The sequence below is a fragment of the Podarcis liolepis genome (genome assembly GCF_965112155.1).
Source record: "Podarcis liolepis genome assembly, chromosome: 7".
In the NCBI taxonomy this organism is placed as follows: domain Eukaryota; kingdom Metazoa; phylum Chordata; class Lepidosauria; order Squamata; family Lacertidae; genus Podarcis; species Podarcis liolepis.
In genome coordinates, this window is record NC_139561.1 from 11449782 (window position 1) to 11476993 (window position 27212).

The 27212-nt window shown below is 48.5% G+C and overlaps 2 protein-coding genes and 1 long non-coding RNA gene across 22 annotated transcripts in view; 2 read left to right on the forward strand and 1 right to left on the reverse strand.

Moving 5' to 3' along the window:
* Window positions 1-17950, forward strand: part of LOC310712110 — a 159962-nt gene extending 142012 nt beyond the window's left edge. The window contains exon 2 of the long non-coding RNA XR_014528768.1: window positions 16246-17950. This is a non-coding gene — a long non-coding RNA (uncharacterized lncRNA). The remainder of the gene's footprint in view (window positions 1-16245) is intronic.
* On the forward strand, window positions 332-17950 carry LOC310712074 (low-density lipoprotein receptor class A domain-containing protein 2-like). Its single transcript, XM_083514708.1, has 5 exons — window positions 332-1062; window positions 5685-6158; window positions 7301-7450; window positions 13777-13914; window positions 15560-17950. Exons 1-5 carry the CDS (start codon window positions 939-941, stop codon window positions 15781-15783), a joined length of 1110 nt encoding a protein of 369 aa, XP_083370834.1. The 5' UTR covers window positions 332-938; the 3' UTR covers window positions 15784-17950.
* A 2252-nt stretch (window positions 17951-20202) lies between these two features.
* HSPG2 (heparan sulfate proteoglycan 2) overlaps window positions 20203-27212 on the reverse strand; it is a 210720-nt gene continuing 203710 nt past the window's right edge. For all 20 annotated transcript variants that reach the window (XM_083514549.1, XM_083514543.1, XM_083514541.1 and 17 more), the window contains 4 exons: window positions 25737-25807; window positions 25315-25398; window positions 24242-24345; window positions 20203-22334 (listed from right to left, as the gene is read on the reverse strand). In XM_083514549.1, the coding sequence (XP_083370675.1) occupies window positions 22162-22334; window positions 24242-24345; window positions 25315-25398; window positions 25737-25807 (432 nt within the window). In that variant the 3' untranslated portion in view covers window positions 20203-22161. The remainder of the gene's footprint in view (window positions 22335-24241; window positions 24346-25314; window positions 25399-25736; window positions 25808-27212) is intronic.

Genomic DNA, 27212 nt, shown 5'->3' on the forward strand with positions numbered 1-27212 from the left:
CACTTATGAACATTACCGTATGTCTAAGACCATAAAATTCCTATCACACAAGAGAGAAACCTACTCAAGGAAAGTTACTGGAAGTGGTGGAGGAAGAAGGGGGAAATAGAGAGAAAAGAAAAATGGTTTTGTGGAAGAGAAAGCAATGAAAAGAAAAGGAGAGCAAGAGGGAACAGATGGAAACAAAATCACACCATCTAACTGCTAGGTCAGTTGGAATATGTCTCCATTGGCAGCTGCAGCAACATGTTCTTCCCGAAGCAGCACAGAACCTTGTGTGCACCTTCAAAGACCATTAAATGCATTGTGGCTTATCTTTCACGGACTAGAGTTGTGGTTTTAGCTGCAAGAGATATGGATAGGAAAACAGGAAGCTGCGTTGTAAAGGCATGGTGCCCATGTGAGCCTGAAGGCATGGCACCACCCTCAGCCAACGGCCCAGCAGTGTCTGTCAGCGCTCTTGTTTCCCATTTGGCTGGCTTTGCTTAGACCCATCTTGCATTCGTTTCAAAACTGCCAGCCTCAGGCGTGGGATCGTCCAGAAAGCAGGTGCGAGCTGGCACATGGCGATGCCAGGAGCCAGTTCAAGATTCCCGAGGCGTTCGGTTAGATTGCCCGAGACAGGATGTTTGCATCGCTCCATCCGTCTCCCGTCATTCCCATGGCAACTGAGCGATGTGCAGACAGCGTCTGCAAAAGCCGGCATGAAGGAGGGCAAAAGTTAAGCTGCCCGTTTGGAAAAAACACACACTTATACCAGGATGGGACTCTTTTGCAATAAGCTTGCCAGCCTCTCCTTTTGTTCCCTTGTCAGATCACGCAAAAGCAATCCCCGGCTTGATTTGGTCACCAGGGGCTGGGGTGGTCCATTTAAACCCTGCTTCTCACAGCTGTTGCCATTTCACACACTCCTGCCTTTTCCTCTGCTATAGCCTGGCATGCAGGGGCTCCCGAAAGAGACCAAGATGAGCAAACCAGCCCATCGAGGAGGCTTGCAGGCGTGGGGGAAATGGCTGCTTCTCCTGAACGCTGCTGTCCCTGCAGTCTCCACCATGCAGACAGGTAGGCTGAAACTTTAGCTCAGAACTTTCCAAACTTTTCCTTTCTTTTACATTTTTCTTTTGCAATTCAACAGTCACAATTTTTTATTAAATTTCTGTTTTACATTTTAGAATATTCACTTAAACAACCTTAAAATATCAATGACTTCCCTTCCTCTCTTCCCATGGTTCATTTTGCACAAGGTAAATCCCTGCATATTTTATATAAACTAAACCATTCAGTAGTCCATTATTACATCTATCGAAACTTATTTACACTGTTGAATTTATCTTAATGCTGCCCATGTTTTCAAGTGTACACAATTTTCCTCCATATATTCAATAGACATCTTTCCAATCTTCTCTAAATGTATGTTCTTGTTGTTCTCTTATATGTTAGATCCGCAAGCTGCGCGTATTCCATCAGTTTATTTTTATTATTATTATTTCATAAATTTTTATTCATATTTGGACATATATACAGGAAAAACATAAACAAAAAATCCACCACATACCTTATACAAATTATATCCACTTCACAAATCATAAATAAAATATATAACTGAGTTAGTCTCAACTGAGCCTTGGACTTCCCTCCACTCCTTTGGTAAGTATCGAATAAATTATATAGTCGCGTACTTTTTAACTCTTTTACATAGGCCTTTCCCGCTGTTAGAGTTATTTCAACCCGGCAGTGTCACCTGAGCTTTAGATTCCATATATATTAAATATTTCTTCCAATTGTCATGAAATTTCTGTTCGTCTTGGTCCCTTAATCATCCTGATATTCTATCAAGCTCAGCATAATTTATCATTTTAACCTGCCACTCACTTATGTTGGGTATTACTTCTAATTTCCAATTTTGTGCTAACATAGTTCTTGCAGCTGTCGTGGCATATAGAAACAAGATCTTATCTTCTTTTTAAATTTCTTTACCGACCATTCCTAACAAAAAAGCTTCTGGCTTTTTGGGAAATGTATATTTCAGGATTTTTAAAAGTTCATTATAGACCAATTCCCAAAAGCCTCTCACTTTGCAACACGACCACCACATATGGTAGAGGTCACCTTCTACCTCTCTACATTTCCAGCATCTTTTATCCTTCAACTTATAAATCTTCGCTAATTTCACTGGTGTACATATTCCATCAGTTTAAGTTGCCATTCTTCTTTAGTTGGGACCTCTCTCGTTTTCCATTTTTGGGCTAACGAAACATGAGCCACAGTAGTGGCATACATAAATAGCCTTTTTTGACACCTGGGAATTTCCATCTGAGTTATCCCCAGGAAAAAGGATTCTGTTTGTTTGTTTGTTTTAAAGGAGCTTTCCAAACTTTTCATGCTGGTGACACACTTTTTAGACATGCGTCATTTTGCAACACAGTAATTCAGTTTTACTAACGAACCAGAGGTTAAACTAACCCCTTTCCAGTCCCAAGAGAAGCATTTGCACAAGACACTGCAGCCAGCACAGTAACCTGTCGCGACACAGAGTTTGGAAAGCTCTGCTTTAGCCGGTTCCTCAATTTCCTTCCCAGGCGATTTTGGATTGACATCTTGGCTTGGCCCCTAAATCTCTACCAGACGGGGACTGGGTTGGTGATGGGAGCTGGAGTCAAAAGACCTAGTGTAGCATCCAGGTATCTTAACTGCCCTTGCCTGCCTCTTTTTTCCATGTTGCTGGTTTTCATGGAGACAATATGGCTTGGATTGTGGCTGTAGCACAACAAGGTTGCCACAGAGTGCTGTGTTTACTGCCCCAGGAGAGATAATAATCATGAGCTGAGAGTAGGGCTGGGCGATATATCGTCCAAAGATGGTTTGGAGTCCATATTATGATAACGATTTCATAATTTTTGACCTGGCAATATATCATGAATCATGATTTGTGTGCGCGCTATGCTATATGATGCAGGAAAAACTGTGAAGCCAGGCAATGCCTCTACATAGCGCCATCCTTATGACTACATTATTACATGAGCACTGTTCCACAGCATTTGACATTTTCATTTACATACATTCATTTGAAATAAGATGGGTTTATGAAGCAATTCTATATCCTCCCACCACGCTGACAAAGAATTCCACAAAACAGTGGTCAGTATCCGGACTCACTGTTCAGTGTTGGACATCATATTTGCTGAATAAATACACAAAGCTTCACAGCTTGTCTTTCATCGTACACAGTTTGGTACCTCGCTTCATTTAAAGATTTTCAGAGACTTTGAGGCTAAAGATTTCATTTTGTACTTGTTATGGTTTGACAGAATTCTACAAAGATTGTCTATTGCGTATGTACATGGTCATCGTGTTGCCTAGACATTGCTGCCATCCTTATTTCAGGCATCATGATATATCATATATCACAGTGTTTACCTGGTGATATATCACGATGCTGAAAAGCAGCTATCGCCCAGTCCTAGTTGAGAGGTTCCCTGGAGATCATCTGGTCAAGTTGTGGTTCCAGAATGACCATTTCTAACAATTAAGCTGCAAAGTTTATTTGTTTTATTTACTTACTTATTTATTTAGTTTATATACCGTCCTTCTTCGTAAGATCTCAGGGCGGTTCACAGAATAAAATACAAGGTAAAAACACATATAAATAATTAAAACAGCTAAATAATAACCCGCCCCTCCATAATTATACGCCAACATAACAGCCACCTTGAACACTGTGTGGTTCAGAAGTCTTTGAAAACCTGTCTCCAGAGGCTGTTCTCACTCACTACTGGCAATTTGGAATGAGCCAGTGACAAAATGCCCAAGTGAAATTTCCCAGAAGCTGGTGGTGGACGGGGGGGACGGGACTTGTTGAGTACAGCCTCTCATTCTTCACACTAGGATGTATGGAAATTATGAGGCTGATGGGAAGAACTAGAGGGCCAGAATTCCTGGATTTAATGTGCTGGCCGTTTTGTTGCTTCTGGGTAATGGTGAAAAGGAGTGAAATAAACGAGTGCCGGGTAATTGAGACAGCAGTTGACATTAGGCAACACAATAGAGTCTTGTGGCATTTTAAAGACCAAGAGATTTATAGTGGCATAAACTTATGTGGACTAAAGGAGAAGGGGTCTTTAGGCCACAAAGGTTTCCACTACCATAAATCTCTTTACCAACTTTAAATTGCCACAAAACAACCCTGTCCTCTGTTGCACTCGACAGTAGCAAGGCAACCATCCTCTGGGTGTTATTCTGGTTAAACGGGCTTCCTTCGGCCATCTCTGGGCCACCGATGAGCCCATGGTAATATGCTGGGTGTTGCAATTAGTAAAGCAAATAATTTTAGCACGTGTGATAGTGTGCTCATTTAGCACGCTGCTAAATGCTTGGTGAACGGAACATTAGGCTGAACTCTCACTCGCCCCCCAAATCTCTAGTAATTTCATTCTTAGAAGCAAAACGAAATAGCCATAGTTGCACCTTGTTGACTGCAAACTGCACACAGTTGTACACAAATTGTCATGGAGGATAGTTCTGTCTGGAGATTGGTACTAAATTAAGCTTCCACTTTCAGAGGCAGTATACCCCATAATATCATGTATGGGGAGGGGGGGGACAAAGGAAGAGGTGGGGAGGCTGAAGCCTCATTTCCTGATAATGAGCTTGAGTCATCTCTTGCCAGTAACCAAATGTTGAATGAGATGGACTAACCAGCTTTGAGGTGTACTAAACAAAATCTGCCCTTATTCCCTTATGGGGGACACAAGAGCCCTTATAGGGTCTGTTGTAGGTTCTCCATCGGTGTTCGGGGATCCAAGGTACGACTGTATAATGAATTGAAAAGGATGTTTAAAATAACTTTTGTAAAAAAAAACCCAGAAGCTTTTCTTTTGGGAATTATAGTGACAGAACTACCTAAGCTGTACAGAAACTTATTCATGTATGCTACTACAGCGGGAAGAATGTAACTCGCCCCAAAATGGAAAGAAGCAGAAGTCCCAGCAAAGGAAGAATGGATACAAAAACTTGTGGAATACGCAGAAATGGTGGAACTTACCGGGAGAATAAGAAATCAAAACAACAAACCTTTTATAAAAGAATGGCAATAGTTTATTGAATATTTACAGATAAATTGTAAACAGATAAGAACATTGGCAGGATTATTGTAATGACTTGCAGTTTTATAAGAGTACAGTGGTACCTCGGGTTACAGACGCTTCAGGTTACAGACTCCGCTAACCCAGAAATAGTACCTCGGGTTAGGAACTTTGCTTCAGGATGAGAACAGAAACTGCGCGGTGGCAGCAGGAGGCCCCATTAGCTAAAGTGGTACCTCAGGTTAAGAACAGTTTCAGGTTAAGAACGGACCTCCAGAATGAATTAAGTTCTTCACCCGAGGTACCACTGTATATATTTAAAGTAGATGAGTAAATGGGCAAAGTAAGTTAATTTGGATATGCAGAAGGTATGAAAAATAAATTTAAGGAACAGCAGAAAGAAGAGGGGAAAGGAAGTCAAGTTTTGAAATGTTAAAATGATCGTAAAATTAGTGAAATGTATAAATCTGAAAAGCAATAATAATAATAATAATAATAATAATAATAATATAATGGATGGCTCTGGCCCGATCCAGAAGGTGGTTCTTCTATGTATGTCCTTGTGCCTTGCCAATGACTTTTCCTCTGCCTCTTGCCCAACAGTGAGCGTGGTCGATTTCTGCAGCCAGACCCTGCACGGGGATGGGATGGTGTTGACATCCCACCGAGACTCCCGCCGCTACTACTTTGTAGTGGCCAGCACCGACTGCCAGCTGACCATGCAAGCGGCAACCCCCAAAGACAAGGTCCAGTTCCAGTTCCGCTTCTTCCTGGTGTACAGCATGGTGCGCTCGCCTTCCAGCACGCTGGCCAGCAGGGCCAGCAACGACCACCCCACTCTGGCCCTTCCCAAGCCCAGAAGCGAGCGGGAGACCCCTGACCCTTGCACAGCAGGCTCCTACGTGCAATTCTACGATGGCCAAAACCACACCGCGAAGCCCCTGGGGATGCCGCTGTGCGGGAAGAACATCCCCCGGCCCGTCACCTCCACAGGCAACTTCCTCACCTTGAGGCTCGTGACTCGCGGCCAGCAACCTCGTGTCGACTTTGTCGGTGACTTCACCTCCGTTCGAACTGGTAAGGCAGGAAGCCGCTGCAAATGAGCTGAGCAACGCCGCTCTATCTTATTTTAATTTCATTGCATTGATATTCCACTGCTTCTCCAAGGAGCTCAAGGTGGTGTGTGCCTCCTCATTTAATCCTCCCAATCCTAGACGGTAGGTGAGCAACTGGGCTCCAAGGTCAGCCAGGGAGTTTCATGTTGCCCAGTGGGGGGGATTTGAACTCTGGTCTGTCCTGGGTCCTAGTCCAACACTTGTAACCCTAAGGGTAAGGTGCAGGTGATGTGGACCACTGGGCTGCTGTCAGGATAACTGGCGCTGTGGTCTAAACCACTGAGCTTCTTGGGCTTGCCGGTCAGAAGGTCAGCAGTTCAAATCCCAGCGACGGAGTGAGCTCCCATTGCTCTGTCCCAGCTCCTGCCAACCTAGCAGTTCGAAAGCACGCCAGTGCAAGTAGATAAATAGGTACCACTGTGGCAGGAAGGTAAACAGCGTTTCTGTGCACTCTGGTTCCCGTCACGGTGTTCTGTTGTGCCAAAAGTGGTTTAGTCCTGCTGGCCACATGACCCAGAAAGCTGTCGGTAGACAAACGCTGGCTCCCTCAGCCTGAAAGCGAGAAGAGTGCCACAACCCCGTAGTCACCTTTGACTGGACTTAACCATCCAGGGGTCCTTTACCTTTTTAAAAATTTCAATGCTGGTGTTAAATGCATTTTAACTATTGTTTTAAGCTAGTTTGGGAGGTACATTCTAGGCAGTGCTTTTTATCTAGGGATACTCAAAGGTACGCTGTACCAGCACCTCACTGTAACAACTTCGTGGTGAGTACTGGCCCCTTTTTTCTATAAAAAAGCACTGATTACAGTGGTACCTTGGGTTACATACGCTTCAGGTTACATACGCTTCAGGTTACAGACTCTGCTAACCCAGAAATAGTACCTTGGGTTAAGAACTTTGCTTCAGGATGAGAACAGAAATCGTGCAGTGGCGGTGCGGCAGCAGCAGGAGGTGCCATTAGCTAAAGTGGTGCTTCAGGTTAAGAACAGTTTCAGGTTCAGAACAGACCTCCAGAACGAATTAAGTTCTTAACACGAGGTACCACTGTATAGGTACATTAAACAACAAGAACAGCAAAATCTGCCTTTCCCTCCCCTTGCAGGCTTGAACGCTTCGGCCTGCAGCACGGAGTCGTATTTTCCCTGCCACAATGGAAAATGCATCCCTCCCAGCCTAGTCTGCGATGGCAGCAGTGTCGATAACTGTGGGGATGGTACAGACCAGGCTGCCCAGTCCCCAGCCTGGTGCAAAGGTTGGTGGCTGTAGAAGGAAGAGGGTGTGTGTATGTGCTGTTATAAGTAAAAAAACCAAACTGCTTCTTTTCCCTTATGGGGTACCCAAGAGCCCATATAGAGTCCCTTTGCAGGTTCTCTATCGGTAGGAGAAAATAATAGAGGCCAACCAGAGAATATTGAGAAGCAAAGCAGCTAGTAAGCTTGATCTTTATTAACTGTTGTGCTCCCCCACACGCAGGAGAGAGGAGGAAGACCCCGAACCATGCACGCAAGCCCTTATATAGACATTTTAAATTGCCCACCCTGGAGTCCAAGACCACCCCCAGAAACATCATACCTACATCACAGAAAAGGCGGTCTACAACAGAAATCTGAGTGCATTGTTTTTATCATTTCTGCCAGGTTGCCTGTTAATGGTCACTTGACTGGATTACCTGGGGATCCTGGCCATTCTTTTGTTATGATAACTACTGGGCTCACACCCTATTCATATCTTAAGTGCCCTTAAGACCGGATTTGTGAGCAAAGAGACAATGGGGAGAGTTTCCATTTTGACCTTGCAGAGAAATATTTGAGGCCAATTTGTTCAGGACTTTTTCTATGGGGTTTCAGACATGTGGTTTATTGTCAGGGAACTGCCATCAGAGCATCAGGTGGTGGAGGGACTCAGGCAGGATGAAAGAGACTCAACTGCTGAAGCAGGGACCAGCAGGGGGAGGAGTGGGTCTCTGAGGGAATGCGAGCAGGAGGGAGGGCTCAGGGAGGCTTCCAGCGAGAACAGTGGGGAGGTATCGGAGTCTCCCATAGGGAGACCCACACCTCGCAGGAAACTGTCACGCCGTGAGTCCAGGAGACGCGTTTCCGTTAAGGAACTTCTTTGCTGGAAACGCTTCCGCAGACAGCCACTGTCGGACTCTACTAGTGACTAGAGCAGACATGTCTGAGGAGCTCCGTCACACACGGAGGTTTGTGGGGTCGCACAAACTCTGAGGGAGCACGTTTTCACGCACAAGCAGCTAATCAAACCCTCACAGCAGTCCGACAGTCTTTGTACGCTGCCTGTGCAAGAGAAGGCATCATGAGCGAACCAACCGGAACCGGAGGAGCAGGGGCTGGAGCTGGTCCAAGCTTGGAAGATAGATACCGAGCGTTGGAGGTTCAACTGGCCCTGCAGACGGCGAGGTTGGAGGAGAGAAGGGCTCAGGATGCAGACAAGAAGGGGAGAGCCACGCAATTCCCCAGAAAGGTACCAGGATTGGTGCAGAAATTTGGGGGGGACCCCAAGGACTACCATGCTTTTAGGACAGAGATGCAATATGCCCTTAATGTGCAGTTCGATGAGTTCCCTGATGAGGAATCGCGAGTTGCTTTTGTAATTGGGCATCTTGAGAAAGGGGCTAGAGACTGGGTTCGACCCCTAATGGCAACGCACAATGACATACTAAAGGACACAATGAAGTTCTTTCGTGCAATGGATATCATGTTTTCCAGCGATATTGAGGAAGGGGTGGTGCGCAGACAGCTAATGGCTTGTAAGCAGGGAAGTCGATCTGTCCGTGAATATTGGACTGAGTTTACCATGCTGATTCACAGACTGAGTTGGGATTTATCGGCGGCACCCGTTCAAATGCTATTTGAAGAAGGTCTTTCTTCGGGGGTGAAAGACGAGCTGGCACGGAGCCCCAGGGCGGAGTCTATGGATCAGCTGACCAAATCTGCGCTGACCATAGGAGCGCGGCAGGAGGCAAGAGCCTTGGAGAGGCGGGAAGGGAGAGGGGAACGTTGGAAGGAGTTCCGCATTCCAGACATTCCTGAGCCAGCTTTCCCGCCGGCAGAGCCGATGGAAATCGGAACAGCGCGCGCGCGCGCATTTTCAAAAACCAGCGAGGGAGCTAAGAAGGAGGGAAAGGGCCCCCGGAAATGCTATCTCTGCCAACAGCCAGGCCACTTTGCCAGAGTCTGCCCCCAGAGGAAGGAATGGCAAGGGATGGTGGGAGCTGTTGAGGGGGGAGAAGAAGGGGGAGCGGAGCAGGTAAAAGCCAACGCCTGGTTGCCACAATTGGGGCACTGCAGCCAGGCCAAAGAGCAGTGAAAGTGCCCGTGCCAGAAGCTCCTCGACCTGCTCTAGTGATTGAAGTGTCGCTAGAGCTGCAGAATGGGCACCCCCTAAAAATAAAGGCGCTATTGGACTCAGGCAGCTCCTGCAATTTTATGAGCAAGGAGTTTGCTGCTGAACACCAGATACAGACCATCCCTTTAAGCAACCCCCTGCAGGTGACCACGATTGATGGCAGGGAGTTGTTGGGAGGAGGAGTCCGCTTGCAGACTGTCCCAATGATAATGAGGGTGGCAAGGCACACAGAACTGATAGCGTTTAATGTGGCCACCCTGGGAGGCGCTCCCATTATTTTGGGAATGAGCTGGCTAGCTCTACATGATCCGCTGGTTGGCTGGCATCAAGGAGTGGTGTCCTTTGGTTCAGCACATTGCCTAGAACACTGCAAAGGGGAGAAGGGTTCAGCAGGGGCCCAAGCCACCCTAGCAGAGACTGAAGTAATGGGGAAGGTGAAGGTACCACCACAGTATGCAGATCTCAGCGACGTGTTCAGCGAGAAGGAAGCTGACCAACTACCACCTCATAGACCCTTTGATTGTCAGATCAATTTACTCCCAGGAGCACAGCTTCCCGTGGGCAAGTTGTATGCCATGTCAGACAGGGAAATGCAGGAGTTGCGAGGGTTCATTGACAAGAACCTGAAGAGAGGCTTCATCAGAGAGTCCAAAGCAGCAGGGGGGAGCCCAGTGTTCTTTGTGGACAAAAAAAATGCGGACAAGCCGAGACTTGTATGTGATTTTAGGCGGCTGAATGCAGTGACTGAACCGGTGGCGTTCCCTATGCCCAGAATTGATGATATTTTGACCAGGGTGAGGAAGGGAAAGATTTTCACAAAGCTGGATCTAAGGGGGGCGTACAACCTGATACGCATAAGGAAAGGGGATGAATGGAAAACCACCATGTTTACCCCTTTGGGGGCGTTTGAATACCTCGTTATGCCATTTGGATTACAAGCAGGCTCCGCGTGTTTTCAATCTTTTATGAACCACGTGCTGGGCCCTTTGCTCTACAAGAATTGCGTTGCCTTTCTAGATGATGTGTTGGTGTATTCTGAGAATGAGGAGCAACATGTGAGAGACGTCAGAGAAGTGTTGAGCAGACTGCAAGCCAACAGGCTGTGGGTCAAACTGGAGAAGTGTCGGTTCCATACCAAGGAGGTGGAATTCCTGGGGTACCGCCTGTCAGACAAGGGATTGGCCATGGATCCCGGCAAGGTACAGGCAGTGCTGGAATGGAAAACACCCAAAACCAAGAAGGATGTGCAGAGGTTCCTAGGGTTTGGAAACTTTTATCGTAAGTTCATCCGCAACTTCGCCCATCTGACGGCGCCCATCACTGACTGTCTCAGCAGTAAAAAGAAGTTTGTATGGACGGCGGAGGCGGAGCGAGCGTTTGAGGAACTGAAAAGGGCCTTCGCCTCTGAAGAACAACTTCTGCATGTGGATTTACGAAAGAAGCTAAGGGTTGAAACAGACGCATCTGACAGAGCCATAGGGGCGGTGCTTCTTCTGCAGCCGGGGAAGGAGGAGTCAGAGTGGCGTCCGTGTGCCTTCTTCTCGCGGAAGCTGAACAAATCCGAGAGGAACTACACGGTGTACGACCGAGAACTGCTTGCTATTCATGAAGCGTTCCGGAGATGGAGGCATCTGCTAGTTGGTGCACAACATAAAGTGCAAGTGTGCACGGACCATAAAAATCTAGAGTACTGGAGAACGGCGCGAGTGCTCAACCAAAGGCAGTTGAGATGGGCCCAAGAGTTCTCCAAATTTAACTTTGAGATTTGTTATGTGCCAGGCCCAGAGAATGTTAGGGCGGACGCTCTCTCACGCAAACCTGAATATTTGGAGGGGGAGGGAGCACCCGAAGAAACCCATATCATTCCAGAGGACCGCTGGGTGTGTGGGGCGACTTTGGTGGGGCAAAGGGAATTGGTAGAGGGTACGGTGCAGGATGCATACGCCCAGGGGAAACTCAGGGATCTCAGAGGGGAGGAAGACAAATCCGGTGGTTTTGAGGAGAGAAATGGGGCATTGTATTATAAGGGAGCGTTATATATACCTGAAGGGGAATTGAGGGAGAAGGTACTCAAGCAGCTGCACGATAGCCCCACAGCAGGGCACTTTGGGCAACACAAAACCATGTGGCTGGTTACCAGGGAATTTTGGTGGCCCAAGGTCAGGGAAGATGTGCGGGAGTATGTGAGAGGGTGTGAACAATGCCAAAGAGCCAAGGGGGAGAGGCAGGCGCCGGCTGGTTTATTAGAACCACTGCCCACACCTGAGAGACCGTGGGAAGCAGTGGCAATAGATTTCATGACTGATCTGCCAAGGTCTAGAGGGAAAACAGCCATCATGGTTGTAGTAGACCTGTTAACTAAAATGGCCCACTTCATAGCCTGCTCACATGCGGTTACAGCAGAAGAAACCGCCAAATTGTTTGTAGAGAATGTGTTTAGGTTGCATGGCGCCCCCTTGAGGGTGGTTTCAGACCGAGGGAAACAATTTACTTCCAGGTTCTGGAGGAAGCTCATGAGCTTACTGCATGTAGAGGTTAATTTCTCGACGGCCCATCATCCTGAAACCAACGGGCAGGCGGAAAGAGCAAATGGGGTTCTCCAACAATATTTGAGGTGTTATGTTAATGACAGAGAGAATGATTGGGTGGAGAAGTTGGCGTTGGCAGAATTTGCCTACAACAATGCAGAGAACGTGTCCACGGGGATGAGCCCCTTTTTGGCTAATCACGGGTGCCATCCCAGAGCCTTCCCAGGGGGGGAGGGGGAGAACTGGAGCGTTCCAGCTGCAGAACAGTTCGTGGAAGAAATGGAAGCGATCCATCGCCAGCTCCAACTCAATTTAAACAGGGCTAAGGAGGAATATAAGAGGCAGGCAGACAAAAACAGAAGGGAAGGTGAAAGCATCAGGGTGGGGGACCAGGTGTGGCTGTCAACCCAAGGGTTGCCATTCAAAGGAGGTTGTAAGAAATTAAGACCCAAAAGGCTGGGTCCGTTTGAAGTCATACAGCAGGTCAATCCAGTGGCTTTCAGGCTCCGGTTACCGAACCACATGAAGCTGCACCCAGTTTTTCACAGGTCGTTGCTGTCACCGTATAGAGGAGACAGTGAGGGGAGGGTCACTAGGGGACCAGCAATGGAGGAGAAGGAACACAGCTACCATGTAGCGGAGATCCTCGATTCCAGGTGGAAGGGAGATCAAGTAGAGTATTTGGTAATGTGGGAAGGGGAACCGGAGTCGGAAAACACCTGGGTTAGGGCAGAGGATGTCAATGACGAGGTTTTAATAGAGACTTTTCATCAGAGGTTCCCACGTAAACCTCAGCCTGTAGCGAGGTTCCGAAGGGAATACTTTGCCACCACCGACGAGGAAGAGGAGTTGGAGGGGTTCCCAGATTCTGAAGAGGAGGAGGATTCAGCTGGCCAGGACGACGATCGATGGAGAGAATTGTTCGAGACGTCAGAAGATGAGGAAGATTCGTTTCGGGGTTTTAGCCCTTCACCTCCCAGGGGGGAGGAATTGGGAGGGGGTGAGGGGGGCCCTGGAGGGGAGGTGGATGTCAGGGAACTGCCATCAGAGCATCAGGTGGTGGAGGGACTCAGGCAGGATGAAAGAGACTCAACTGCTGAAGCAGGGACCAGCAGGGGGAGGAGTGGGTCTCTGAGGGAATGCGAGCAGGAGGGAGGGCTCAGGGAGGCTTCCAGCGAGAACAGTGGGGAGGTATCGGAGTCTCCCATAGGGAGACCCACACCTCGCAGGAAACTGTCACGCCGTGAGTCCAGGAGACGCGTTTCCGTTAAGGAACTTCTTTGCTGGAAACGCTTCCGCAGACAGCCACTGTCGGACTCTACTAGTGACTAGAGCAGACATGTCTGAGGAGCTCCGTCACACACGGAGGTTTGTGGGGTCGCACAAACTCTGAGGGAGCACGTTTTCACGCACAAGCAGCTAATCAAACCCTCACATTTATATACAGTTATGAACATTTATTTTATATATTTATGACCTTAAAATTCTTATAACAGTGCCATTCCTTGCTCATGATCACTTTAAAAAATGGGTGAGAAAGTGAGGCTGAATGCCTGAGCCTGATGGCTGCAGCGGCCCCTTAAGTTGTTAGGAAAGGGAGGTGGTTACGCCCCTCTGCTTTGGTTTCTCCGTGGCAGCACAGAGGCCACTACTGTTTTTGACTCTTTCTCCTTTTCAACTCCAGGCTCACCCACGCTCCTGCCGCCCTTGAATAATGCCGAGGCCTCTTCTGCAGTTAACGCCCTGCCAAGTCAGGTGACCTGTGCAGGACCCCAGGAAAGCCAGCTCCTGCCCCCAGGCACTGCAACCTGGGACAAAACAGGTACAGCAGTACCATTGCTGGCAGGAATGAGGCCTTGTAATAACTTGGTTGTTTATAGTGTGCCATTTGGGAACTCCCTGCCTGTTGATACCAAGCAGGTGGCTATCACTGTACTCTTTTCAGCTAAAACCACAGTTCTTTCTTACCTACAAAAGGCGATTCTATGTTGTTTGGCACAATGGCAACTCTTCAGCTCGCCCACTCACTCTAACCCCCATCCAAGTCTCCTGGTACATACAGCAGAAAAACAGCCTCATTCAAAGCATTTGAGGGTAACTCCCAGATCACCCTTATCTCCAGAGAACCCAAAGGGTGCTCATCAATGGTTCCTCTTCATCCTGGAGAAGAGTGACTAGTGGGGTGCCACAGGGTTCTGTCTTGGGCCCGGTCTTATTCAACATCTTTATCAACGACTTGGATGATGGACTCAAGGGCATCCTGATCAAATTTGCAGATGACACCAAACTGGGAGGGGTGGCTAACACCCCAGAGGACAGGATCACACTTCAAAACGACCTTGACAGATTAGAGAACTGGGCAAAAACAAACAAGATGAATTTTAACAGGGAGAAATGTAAAGTATTGCACTTGGACAAAAAAAATGAGAGGCACAAATACAAGATGGGTGACACCTGGCTTGAGAGCAGTACATGTGAAAAGGATCTAGGAGTCTTGGTTGACCACAAACTTGACATGAGCCAACAGTGTGACGCGGCAGCTAAAAAAGCCAATGCAATTCTGGGCTGCATCAATAGGAGTATAGCATCTAGATCAAGGGAAGTAATAGTGCCACTGTATTCTGCTCTGGTCAGACCTCACCTGGAGTACTGTGTCCAGTTCTGGGCACCACAATTCAAGAAGGACACTGACAAACTGGAATGTGTCCAGAGGAGGGCAACCAAAATGGTCAAAGGCCTGGAAACGATGCCTTATGAGGAATGGCTAAGGGAGCTGGGCATGTTTAGCCTGGAGAAGAGGAGGTTAAGGGGTGATATGATAGCCATGTTCAAATATATAAAAGGATGTCACATAGAGGAGGGAGAAAGGTTGTTTTCTGCTGCTCCATTCTTTTATAGAAAAAGTTTGTATTCTTGATTTCTCATTCTTCCGGCAAGTTTCGACATTTCTGCATATTCCATAAGTTTTTGTGTCCATTCTTCCTTTGCCGGGACTTCTGCTTCTTTCCATTTGGGGGCGAGTAACATTCTTACTGCTGTAGTCACATACATGAATAAGTTTCTGTACAGCTTAGGTAGTTCTGCCCCTATAATTCCCGAAAGAAAAGCTTCTGGTTTGTTTTTGTTTTTTTGCAAACGTTATTTTAAACATACTTTTCAATTCATTATTTACCATATATAAAACATTTTTGTATAGCTAAGCCTATCCACATGCTTATAAAGTTAAAGTGAATTTGAATCTCTTAGTATTTTAAATTTTTGTAGGTTTTATTGTTGTAATTTTTTGATTTTCTTGTCCTACCCTTTTTGTAAACTGCTCCGAGTTTTTCTTCACAGTCAAGCAGTGTCTATGTTTTTTGAAATGAAGAACAGTATCAAAATAGCACAGCTGGGGCAATTGTTTGCTGGGGAACACGATTTGTTCCATTTTCCTGCAACTCACCAGGCTCCTTCTCCTCCTTCTGCAGACAAACGCAAACCTCTTTTTGCTTCGCTGGCTGCCATCCTGGGCGCTGCCTTCGTGTTCTGGTGCTGCTGGAATCCAGGCTGGTTCATCTGGAGGATGGGCGCCTGCAGGTACCTGCCCGGTTGCAATTCCGTCTGCGCTGCCTGCCACCTCTGCCCACGCAGCTGCACCCGCCGGGAGCCCCCCAAGGTCACCCCGCATGGAAGCACCGAGCCACCCGTGTGACTACGAGGGGGGGGGGCAGGGTCACTGGCCCTTAGTTTTAGAAGAGCATGGGCCAGAAGGGGTGCAGCTGGCAGTGGAGGCATGATGGGGCTAAGCCAGGGGTAGGCAACCTAAGGCCCAGGGGCCGGATGCAGCCCAATTGCCTTCTAAATCTGGCCCGTAGACGGCCCAGGAATCAGTGTGTTTTTACATGAGTAGAATGTGTCCTTTTATTTAAAAGGCATCTCTGGGTTATTTGTGGGGCCTGCCTGGTGCTTTTACATGAGTACAGTGGTACCTCGGGTTAAGAACTTAATTCGTTCTGGAGGTCCGTTCTTAACCTGAAACTGTTCTTAACCTGAAGCACCACTTTAGCTAATGGGGCCTCCTGCTGCCGCCGCCGTGCGATTTCTGTTCTCATCCTGAAGCAAAGTTCTTAACCCGAGGTACTATTTCTGGGTTAGCGGAGTCTGTAACCTGAAGCGTATGTAACCCGAGGTACCACTGTAGAATGTTTCCTTTTATTTAAAATGCATCTCTGGGTTATTTGTGGGGCATAGGAATTCGTACTTCTTACTTCCCCCCAAAATATATAGTCCGCCCCCCCCCATGGTCTGAGGGATGGTGAACCAGCCCACAGCTAAAAAAGGTTGCTGACCCCTGGGCTTATCAGACAGATGTATACTGGCTGATTTCCCACAAGGTGGCAGGAGATGCCTGCTTCTTTCCTCAGTGGGTTCAAACTAAGGCACTTGGCACCAGGCCTTGAGATATGCTCACATCCACACCATGCATTTAAGAACACAAGAATAGCCTGCTGGATCAGGCCAGTGACCCATCTAGTCCACCATCCTGTTCTCACAGTGGCCACCAAGATGCCTGTGGGAAACCTGCAACCAGAGCATAAGAATACCCTTTCTTCCTGTGCTTGCCAGCAACTGGAATTCTTAAGCATTCTCTGCCTCTGACCTCCATGAATTTGCCTGATCCTCTTTCAAAGCCTTCTAGATTCTTGGCCATCACTGCCTTCTGTGGGAGGGAGTTCCATAGTTTAACTAAGTATTATTATTATTATTATTATTATTATTATTATTATTATTATTATTATACCTTCCTATACCCAGAGGTCTCAGGGCGGTTCACAGAAAAGATCAACATAAAAACCACAATATATATAATCAAAATAAAAACAACCCAATAACACCCCCCCCCCAAAAAAGGAGCCTCATTTTAAAAGGGTATAGGATGTCAAACAGATCAACCAAAGGCCTGGTTAAAGAGGAAAGTTTTTGCCTGGCACCTAAAGGTGTCTAATGAAGGCGCCAGGCGAACTTCCCTGGGAAGAGCATTCCACAGACAGAGAGCCACTGCAGAGAAGGCCCCGTTCTCATGTTGCCACCCTCTGGACCTCTCGAGGAGGAGGCAAGCGAAGAAGGGCCTCAGAAGATGATCTCAGGATCCGGGTAGGTTCATATGGAAAGAGGCGGTCCTTGAGCTATTGCGGTCCTGAGCCATTTAAGGCTTTATAGGTCAAAACCAGCACTTTGAATTGGGCCCGGAAACTAATTGGTAGCCAGTGCAGTCGGACCAGGATCGGTGTAATATGCTCAAACCATCTTGCTCTGGTGAGCAACCTGGCCGCTGAATTCTGCACCAGCTGAATTTTCCGAACCATCTTCACAGGCAGCCCTACGTATAACGCACTGCAGTAATCTAACCTTGAAGTTACCAGAGCACCGACTACAGTAGTTAGGCTATCCCTGTCCAGATAGGGGCCAAATTTTCCAGCATTCAGGATGTGCAAGAGTTCTTGTGTCATATACCACTTGGGTTTCGTGGAATAAACCAATGGCAATGCCGGAATCTCTGCTACAGCATCCTTGACAGATGGCAACCCAACCACTGCTTAAAATCTTCCAAGGAAGGAGAGTCCACCCCCTTCCTCTGTCGAACAGCTCTTGGAACTGCACTTTTAAGGGAGCTTAGGAGACACGCCCCCCCCCTCACAAGAGCTAAGAGTCCCTAGGATTTTTGGGGGGGGAGTCATGACCATTCAAGTGGCCCAAAAACACTTTAAAGGTTTGGTGTGTGGATGGGGTTTCTCTCTTGTTCTGGGCCTGAGATTTTTCCTCTTAAGCAAGCAGTCAGCTTATGACAGGGGAAGGAAAGCCCGTGTTCATCTAGCTGACTTCTCACTGTAAGAAAAGGAAAAGACCCGAGTTGTGGAATCGAGTCAAAGGAGACCCACAGGTGTTCCCTCTCTTGTTTTATATCGAGGCACCAAGCCAGGCACCTGTTCCACTGATGGTATCAGAAGACTGACACCCCAGAGGACAGGATCACACTTCAAAACGACCTTGACAGATTAGAGAACTGGGCAAAAACAAACAAGATGAATTTTAACAGGGAGAAATGTAAAGTATTGCACTTGGGCAAAAAAAATGAGAGGCACAAATACAAGATGGGGGACACCTGGCTTGAGAGCAGTACATGTGAAAAGGATCTAGGAGTCTTGGTTGACCACAAACTTGACATGAGCCAACAGTGTGACGCGGCAGCTAAAAAAGCCAATGCAATTCTGGGCTGCATCAATAGGAGTATAGCATCTAGATCAAGGGAAGTAATAGTGCCACTGTATTCTGCTCTGGTCAGACCTCACCTGGAGTACTGTGTCCAGTTCTGGGCACCACAGTTCAAGAAGGACACTGACAAACTGGAACGTGTCCAGAGGAGGGCAACCAAAATGGTCAAAGGCCTGGAAACGATGCCTTATGAGGAACGGCTAAGGGAGCTGGGCATGTTTAGCCTGGAGAAGAGGAGGTTAAGGGGTGATATGATAGCCATGTTCAAATATATAAAAGGATGTCACATAGAGGAGGGAGAAAGGTTGTTTTCTGCTGCTCCAGAGAAGCGGACACGGAGCAATGGATCCAAACTACAAGAAAGAAGATTCCACCTAAACATTAGGAAGAACTTCCTGACAGTAAGAGCTGTTCGACAGTGGAATTTGCTGCCAAGGAGTGTGGTGGAGTCTCCTACTTTGGAGGTCTTTAAGCAGAGGCTTGACAACCATATGTCAGGAGTGCTCTGATGGTGTTTCCCCCTGCTTGGCAGGGGGTTGGACTCGATGGCCCTTGTGGTCTCTTCCAACTCTATGATTCTATGACTGGGAATGACAAGCTTTGAAATGTGGGTATTTTAGATCAAGTTTTAGAAAACATCTTCACCCTTTTGAGTTCATGGCTCCCTTGACCAACTACATCCTTTCTGTGGCACCTCTTGTGGGGCTCAGGAGCCCAGTTATGTCACCCCTTGCTTGCAGAGCTGGCAGCCTCTCACCCTTTTTCAAACACCCTCCCTTGTGGAGTGTTCCCTCAGCCGCTCTCCTCTCCCATTTCCTTGGGAGTCCTCTGGGCAGCAGCTGCTGCTGCCCCTGGTCTCTGAGCTGCCCCCCTGCCCCAAAGAGAGCTGCTTCCCAGAGGTACCGTTTGCCTGGGGAGCTTATAGCCAGGACTGCTGCAATAAACAGCCGCACAAGCCTTTGGGAGGCAGAGACACAAGAGGGCATTAGAGGAGGAAGGGAAGAGGGACAGAGGCCAGTGTTGCCCTGGCACCCCTGACCATCATTCAAGGCACCCCAGGGTGCCATGGCACACCGGTTGAAACCCACTGTTTTAAAACATAGGACTGTTCTTCATCTGTTCCCAGCATAGTCATAAGGAAAGGCAGAAAACACTGGGGAAATTACTGAAATGGAGGGGATTTTTTTTACTTCTTTTGGGCCATGCAGCTGATCTACCACACTTGGTATGTACAAAATCAACCCAGAGACCAGTATGGAATGTCTCTGCCCTCCTGTGTTGTTTTCAATTCCCATTGGTCAAGCTGTTGCAATGCTGTCCAAGGCAAAAGGTAAAAGACCCCTGGATGATTAAGTCCAGTCAAAGGCAACTTTGGGGTTGCGGCAAGGAAGCCGGCGTTTGTCCACAGACAGCTTTCCAGGTCATGTGGGCAGCATGACTAAACCGCTTCTGGTGCAATGGGATACCGTGACAGAAACCAGAGTGCACAGAAATGCCGTTTTATTTTCCTGCCGCAGCGGTACCTATTTATCTACTTGCACTGGCGTGCTTTCGAACTGCTAGGTTGGGAGGAGCTGGGACAGAGCAATGGGAGCTCACCCTGTTGCGGGGATTTGAACCGCTGACCTTCTGATTGTCAAGCCCAAGAGGCTCAGTGATTTTGCCCACAGCGCCACCCATTAAAGCACACAACTGCCCCACAAAGAATCCCAAGAACTGTTGCTTGCCTCTCCCAGAGCTAGTCCCCAGCACCCTTAACAAGCTAGTTCCCAAGATTTGTGTGCGCATGTGTGCTTTAAATGTGCGGCATGCACACCACCTCAGCTAAGACAGGGAGCCACAGACTTGACACACGGACTTTGGGGTTCAGCACCATTTATTTAAGAAAGAAAGAAAGAAAAAGAACAAATGGGGGCGGCAGGCAGGGGAAGCAAAAGGCAGGAACAGGTTCTGGAGTGACACAAGCATCATGGTGCCTCCCAGGCAGTATAATTCTGGTTCTGGAAGGAAGCGGGAAAGGCAGAGTGAACACTGGTGGCAAAGGCTCACATGGGGCAAGCCAGAGCCAGCCACACCATTAAGGGAATGTGGGAGGCTGGCTGGAGCACAATCCTGTGAGGCCCAAGCTCAAAAGATAAGCCCCCTAGTGCCTGCTTGGCACCAGCACTGTCTGCAGGGGCAACACCCAGGGCTGTTTGAAGAGGGAAGGAAAGGCAGTATAGTTAGCTGAAGATCAGCTCCAAAGTCTGCCCTCTTCAGTGTCTCGGGGCTGAGAGGAGAAGGCAGCAGTCGAAACCCCTTTCCCCAGCTGCAATGGGCTCCTTCTGCCTCTCATCCCCCCGCAAAGCATCTTACCGCCCTCCTGGGAACGCTGGACGGGAAACTCCTGCCCTCCAGTGCTTGTGGCACTGGGAGTCTGGCAGGAGCTGCTGTGTGGGGTGCCCATCGCAGCTCTCCTGCACACGTCGCAACACTCTTGTCCCCACCCCTGCCCACGGAAAGGGTCCTCTGAAATGCTGATGAGAGACCTACCTGCCTGCTTCCCAGACAGAAGATGAGGCTGCAACAGCTCCTTACCTGGCCCTGCCAGGCCCCGGGGTGTCTGCAGCTCTGGGGGACTGTACCCTGCAAAACAAGGTGTGGATCTATGGGAGACCCCACACAGACTAATAAGGCACTGATGGCTTGGGAGGGGCAAATCCCATTTCTGCCCTGCGGCGCTTAAGGCATGGGAACCATTGCCCGCTTTTTGGTGTTGGGCTCTCGGCTGCTTTCCATGCCAGCCAGAGCACTGGGGAACTCCGTATGGCTTTGCATGTGTCACTGAGGACCGGGTGGAGAGGATGCTCTGAGGCGCCGCAGCCGTTCCTGGCTGGAACTCGTTCCAGCACTTCTCGGGCGGGCGCCATTGCCACTAAAAGAGAACCAGCGAGGCATTCATGGTGAGTTCCAGCACCTCTTTTTCTAGAAAAATAACACTGACCACAGCCTAGCCAGGATGAGTGAGGGGCGGGAGCAAACTCAATTGTGCCAGGCGGGCAGTGCCACGTGGGGCACCGCGACAAAACGCAGGAAGCTCAAACTTGTCCAAGTTGAAAAGCTTGGCGCATGCTGGAGGGCGAGGGCAAACGACCTCCCTCCCTCCACGGTGCTCCTGCGAACCCTGCCCTGGCTGGAGTGCAGGATGCTGCTATGGCGTTGGGCGTGGGGCACCACGATACAGAGACCCACCCACCCCACGCCCACCCACAAGCAAGACAGGAGGGGAAGGGCAAGACAGGACAGTATCTTTGGTCACAACCTGCCTGGCCCAGCCCAGCCCAGCAGCAGAAGCAAGAGAAGTCACGCGGTCACCCCGTTGCCCACCCCTCGGCCTCAGAGCAGCCTCTTCAGGGTCCTGTCTGAGATGCTCATCCCTGGAAAACCTCGGGCACGGCACTGTCCAAGCACCTTTCACGAATGCTGCTCTCCAGTCCTTTAAGTGTCCACCGTGCCCCCTCTCTCTCTGTCCTTCCACGTGAGGGCTGGGGAAGGTGGTGGGACGACGACAGGCCCTGCGTGGCTCCCATCGGTCTGTCACTTCCACACAAAAAAACACCCTTAAACCAACTCCCTCCCACGTCTCCCCACCCCACCCCCATTTTCTTTTGGTAGCAGCAAAGCACCATTTGTGAGTGTGTGTGTGTGTTTCTCTTTTTTAAAAAAATTCATAATAATAATAAAATAATAATAATAATAATAACAATAGATGTCTCTCAATTGGCCTGATGACAAAAAAATAAAACAGCGGAGAGTGTGGTTAAGAGGCAAGCCCGGCCTATGAGGAGCACTCCTGGATGTTGAGGCCGGCTTCCGAGTGATGGTGCAGGTCAATGGGCTGCTGAGGCTGCTGGCCGGGCCGGTCGTTGATCAGCACCACGTTCTTGATGCAGCCCGTGATCCCGGAGATGTACTTTCCCGCGGTCAGGGTTTGGATGTCAGGTGCTCCGCCTGCGCAGGGGGAAAGGAAGAGCCGTCCGTCAGCAAGTGTGTTCCCTGAAGGGGAGAGGCTGTTGTCCTCTTTCTCCTCCTCAAGTCACTGGGAGGATTCGGGAGGCTGGCAGAGACCACAGCCTCCATCCCAACATTTTGATTTCCAGCATCATCACCGATGCCGCCTCATTTGGGCTGTGGGATTCAATTGCACAGCATCCTTCAGAGAGGCGTGTAGACTTTTCAAGGTTCTCCTATTGCTATCCATTCGTCCACAGCCCGGGCCCAGAAGTCACTTGCTACTGTCGCTGCCATGTGGACCACGTTTTTAAAATGAAATTCATGCAAGCTGCTTTCTATGTTTTCTTAAGGGAAAATGTAGAAACACGATTAGGGAAATACATTAAAACCCTTTTGTTGTGTTTCTCCTGGGGGTTTTTTGTAGGTGTTCTTTTTTAAAATGTTTTTTTTAATACTTTCCATATATTTCACTGATCTTGCAATCATTTTAGCATTTCAAAACTTGACTTCTGCAGTTCCTTAAATTTATTTTTAATATCTTCTGCATATCCAAATTACTATATTGGCCTGAATATAAGCCTCACTCCCCCCCCCCCCCAATTCTGACCATGAAAAAGTTAAAGTGCGGCTTAAATTCGCGACCTTACAAAAATTGGCTTTTACGATAACACTGCTGAAACAGACATATGGTAAAACGGAACAGGCGTGAGTGCCTGCCGAATTTTAAGGGAGTGGCCTATATTTGGGTATTGTCTTTTTTTCTTTCTCCTCCTTGAATTTTAAAGGTGTGGTTTATATTTGGGTGCGGCTTATATTTGGGCCAATACGGTAACTTAATTTGCACATTTATTTATCTTCTTTAAATATATACTCTTATGAAACTGCAGGTTATTACAATAATCCTGCCAATGTTCTTATCTGTTTACGATTTATCTATAAATATTCAATAAACCATTTGTAGGAGGCGTTCCTGAAGAAGCATTGCTTAGCAAATCGATAATGTCCACCCGGGTACATCCTGTAGGCATGGGTGGCCCTGAGAGTGCTCTGAAAGTGACAAGATATTGACGCAGTCCAGACTGAAGTGTAAAACTTTGAGGATGAGGGTCCTTTGAACAGCCTTCCCAAATTTAGGAGGGCTGATGCCGCAAAGTTGTCATGCGGCACCTGTGAATTTTACACCATTTGCATGGAAAGGCTCTAGGAGTCAGGCAGCAACCAGTGTGGCAGTCAACATTGAAAGGAAACATGAAAAGCGATGCCCTCCTGGCATGGATGGCACATCCTGTTCTGTTGCCTTAGGCGAAGTGGGAAGGTGCTTCTGCGCTGCTGGCGCCCTGACCTGGGTTCTGCGGCAGCACCTGCAAAGTGGTGGTGCCGACAGTGGGTTCCAGCAAGATCTTCTGAGATCTTGGCAAGATCTTGCCAGAAGCTGCTGCCGCGGCCATCACCACTCAGTAGAGCATGAGAGTCACGAGTTTGAATCCTACATTGAGGCAAAAGGGTCCTGCATTGAATGGGGTTGGACTAGATCAGCCTTTCTCGACCTGTGGGTCCCCAGATGTTGTTGAACTACAACTCCCATCACCCCTAGCTAGCAAGGCCAGAGCTCAGGGATGATGGGAGTTGTAGTCCAACAACATGTGGGGACCCACAGGTTGAGAACCGCTGGACTAGATGTTCAGTGTGGTCCCTTCCAACTCTACAATTCTATGATTCTCTGGCCTGTTCCCACCTCATGGCTGTACCCCCAAGTGAAACATAACAGAAGAAGAAAAAAACCTACTCGGTTGATGAGGACTGCTGAAAACTAAATGAAAAGGGGAAGCGTGAATCCCTCATGAGCCCATACACCCACAGTGCCCTGAAAGTGTTCCTAGTTTTGTTGAGATGAAGGCGCTTACCTATATAGATTCGACCTTTGGTGTTCACCATGACGTTCTTGCCAGGAGATTCCCCAGCGACCATCTCCTCGCCGTCGACTTGAAGGAAGCCTCTTTTCCCTTCCCTGGAGGAGGAATGGGAGAGTGTGTCAGAAGGACGAAGGTGTTTTTGAGTGAGGTTGGTTAGATTGGAGAGGATGAGCATGGGTAAGGAAGTGCTTGTCGTCTGTCCATGGGAACAGAACTGGAAATGTGGTCCAAGGATATTCCACAGGGGAATCCTCACGTGGATGATGATGATGATGATGATAATAACAACAACAACTTTTATTTATACCCTGCCCTCCCCGGCCAGAGCTGGGCTCAGGGTGGCTAACACCAGTAAAATTACAATAAAAACATAATGGGGGGGGGGGGAGACAATTTAAAATACAGGTTAAAATGCAATTTAAAATGCAGCCTCATTTTAAAAGTAGCCCATGGATCAAAACCGTAAGGGGAGGGAAAACATAAGGGTCAGACTGAGTCCAAACCAAAGGCCAAGCAGAACAGCTCTGTCTTGCAGGCCCTGCAGAAAGATGTCAAGTCCCGCAGGGCCCTGGTCTCTTGTGACTGAGTGTTCCACCAAGTCGGGGCCAGTACTGAAAAGGCCCTGGCCCTAGGTGAGACCAATCTAACCACCTTGCGACTTGGGACCTCCAAAGTGTGGTCATTTGTGGACCTTAAGGTCCTCTGCGGGGCATACCAGGAGAGACGGTCCCATAGGTATGTGGGTCCTAGGCCATGTAGGGCTTTAAAGGTTAAAACCAGCACCTTAAACCTGACCCAGTACTCCACCGGGAGCCAGTGCAGTTGCTAAAGCACTGGATGAATGTGATCCCGTGGCAAGGAGCCTCGCCGCGACATTCTGTACCCACTGGAGTTTCTGGGTCAGCTTCAAGGGCTGGGACAGCATCCCCAGCCCTAGAAGCACACAAATTGCTCCTCAACCCGCCTTGTTCCGGGAACAGGGCCTATGCCTTTCTCCACCCCCTAACACTTGGGCTTGTCAAACTAGGGGTGTCCCAAGCCACATCTCTCTACACGTGTCTCACCGGATGGCTGTCACTCTATGCCATTCTCCATCATCAACTGGGTCTTCAGACAGGATGTTCACTTCTCCGCTTCCTAGCTGGTAACTGAAGGAAACACATGGCCAGTGTCAAAGAAGAAGAAGAAGAGTCTGGATTTGATATCCCGCTTTATCACTCCCCTTCAGGAGTCTCAAAGCACCTAACATTCTCCTTTCCCTTCCTCCCCCACAACAAACACTCTGTGAGGTGAGTGGGGCTGAGAGACTTCAGAGAAGTGCGACTAGCCCAAGGTCACCCAGCAGCTGCATGTGGAGGAGCGGAGACGCGAACCCGGTTCCCCAGATTACGAGTCCACCGCTCTTAACCACTACACCACACTGGCCACTCCGGAGCCCCAACGCAGAGCGGCCAATAGCGTGAGCTCTTACGCGGCCTTCCCTCACCTGAACACCAGGTGCCCGTCCTTGAGCCCGAGGCTGATGAAGTCCTTCGCTTTGGCGCTCTCTCCTTCCTCCTGTGACAGAAACCAAACGTTGTTACTCACCTTCTCCTTTCCTTAGGAGAGGGCACCCCTAGGCATCAGTGGGGGGTCATGCCATAGAGGGAGAGAAACCCATGGACTGCTAAGGAACTGGTACTGCTTCTCAGGGGCCACATTTTACTTTGCAAGAAATTCGTCTTTGAGTGTGGCAGCACCGACACTTTGCAACCCCCAACCTACTGACGTCGGTTGGGTGCCTTCACTGTACTCTATTTGGCGCCTGATAAAAGCATTTTTAAAAAGGCAATTGCTTATCCAGACATGTGAAAATGTTGACAGGTGTTTTTAGCTTATGATTGATTTTAGTTAGGCGTAAATAAGAGCAATTCAACAGTGGAACAGTCCTTTGGTACGTGGTGGACTCTCCTTCATCAGAGGTTTTTAAACTGATGTTGGATGGCCATCTTTCGGGGATTCTTGAGCTGTGATTCCTGTCAGATTCCTGTGATTAGGGGGTCAGGTTGGATGACCTTTTGGGATCCTTTACAACTCTACAATTCTATGATGATGATGATAAGAAGTCCCTGCGCTGCATAGCGAGGGAGGTGTCTTATAATCACAGATTCATAGAATTGTGAAGTAGGAAGGGACCCCAAGAGCTCCTGCCCCCATGGGCACCAGTCTATTGCCTAATAATAATAATAATAATAATAATAATAATAATAATAATATATTTATACCCCGTCCATCTGGCTGGGTTTCCCCAGCCACTCTGGGCAGCTCCCAACAAAATATTAAAATACTATAATACATCAAACATTAAAAGCTTCCCTAAACAGGGCTGCCTTCAGATGTCTTCTAAAAGTCTGGTAGTTGTTGTTCTCTTTGACATCTGGTGGGAGGGCGTTCCACAGGGCGGGCGCCACTACCGAGAAGGCCCTCTGCCTGGTTCCCTGTAGCTTCACTTCTCGCAGGGAGGGAACCGCCAGAAGGCCCTCGGAGCTGGACCTCAGTGTCCGGGCTGAACGATGGGGGTGGAGACGCTCCTTCAGGTATACTGGGCTGAGGCCGTTTAGGGCTGTAAAGGTCAACACCAGCACTTTGAACTGTGCTCGGAAACGTACTGAGAGCCAATGTAGGTCTTTCAAGACCGGTGTTATGTGGTCTCGGCAGCCACTCCCAGTGATACTATGATTGCTTGTCAGACAGAAAGGTTAGCAGAGAGCATGGCCTGCAGGCTCTGGAGCAGGCAGCTCCTCTTAAGACTAGTTCCCACATCACTTTCCTGCAAGTCTCCCTGTTACCTTTGCCAAGCTAATTCTGATCAGTGGTGGAGCTTTACCTGGCGCTTTCGCAGGCCTGTCCAGCATCGCAGCAACAAATTCTTCCATTCAACCAGCACATCTGCACTTGGGTTAGTCAGCCCCCGCCTCCCATG

Excerpts from the sequence above, each read along its gene's own strand:
- LOC310712074 (XM_083514708.1), top strand. The coding sequence starts at position 939 with ATGCAGGGGCTCCCGAAAGAGACCAAGATGAGCAAACCAGCCCATCGA. Across the intron at positions 1,063-5,684 it reads AGTCTCCACCATGCAGACAG|TGAGCGTGGTCGATTTCTGC; the intron begins GTAGGCTGAAAC and ends CTTGCCCAACAG. Across the intron at positions 7,451-13,776 it reads GTCCCCAGCCTGGTGCAAAG|GCTCACCCACGCTCCTGCCG; the intron begins GTTGGTGGCTGT and ends TTTCAACTCCAG.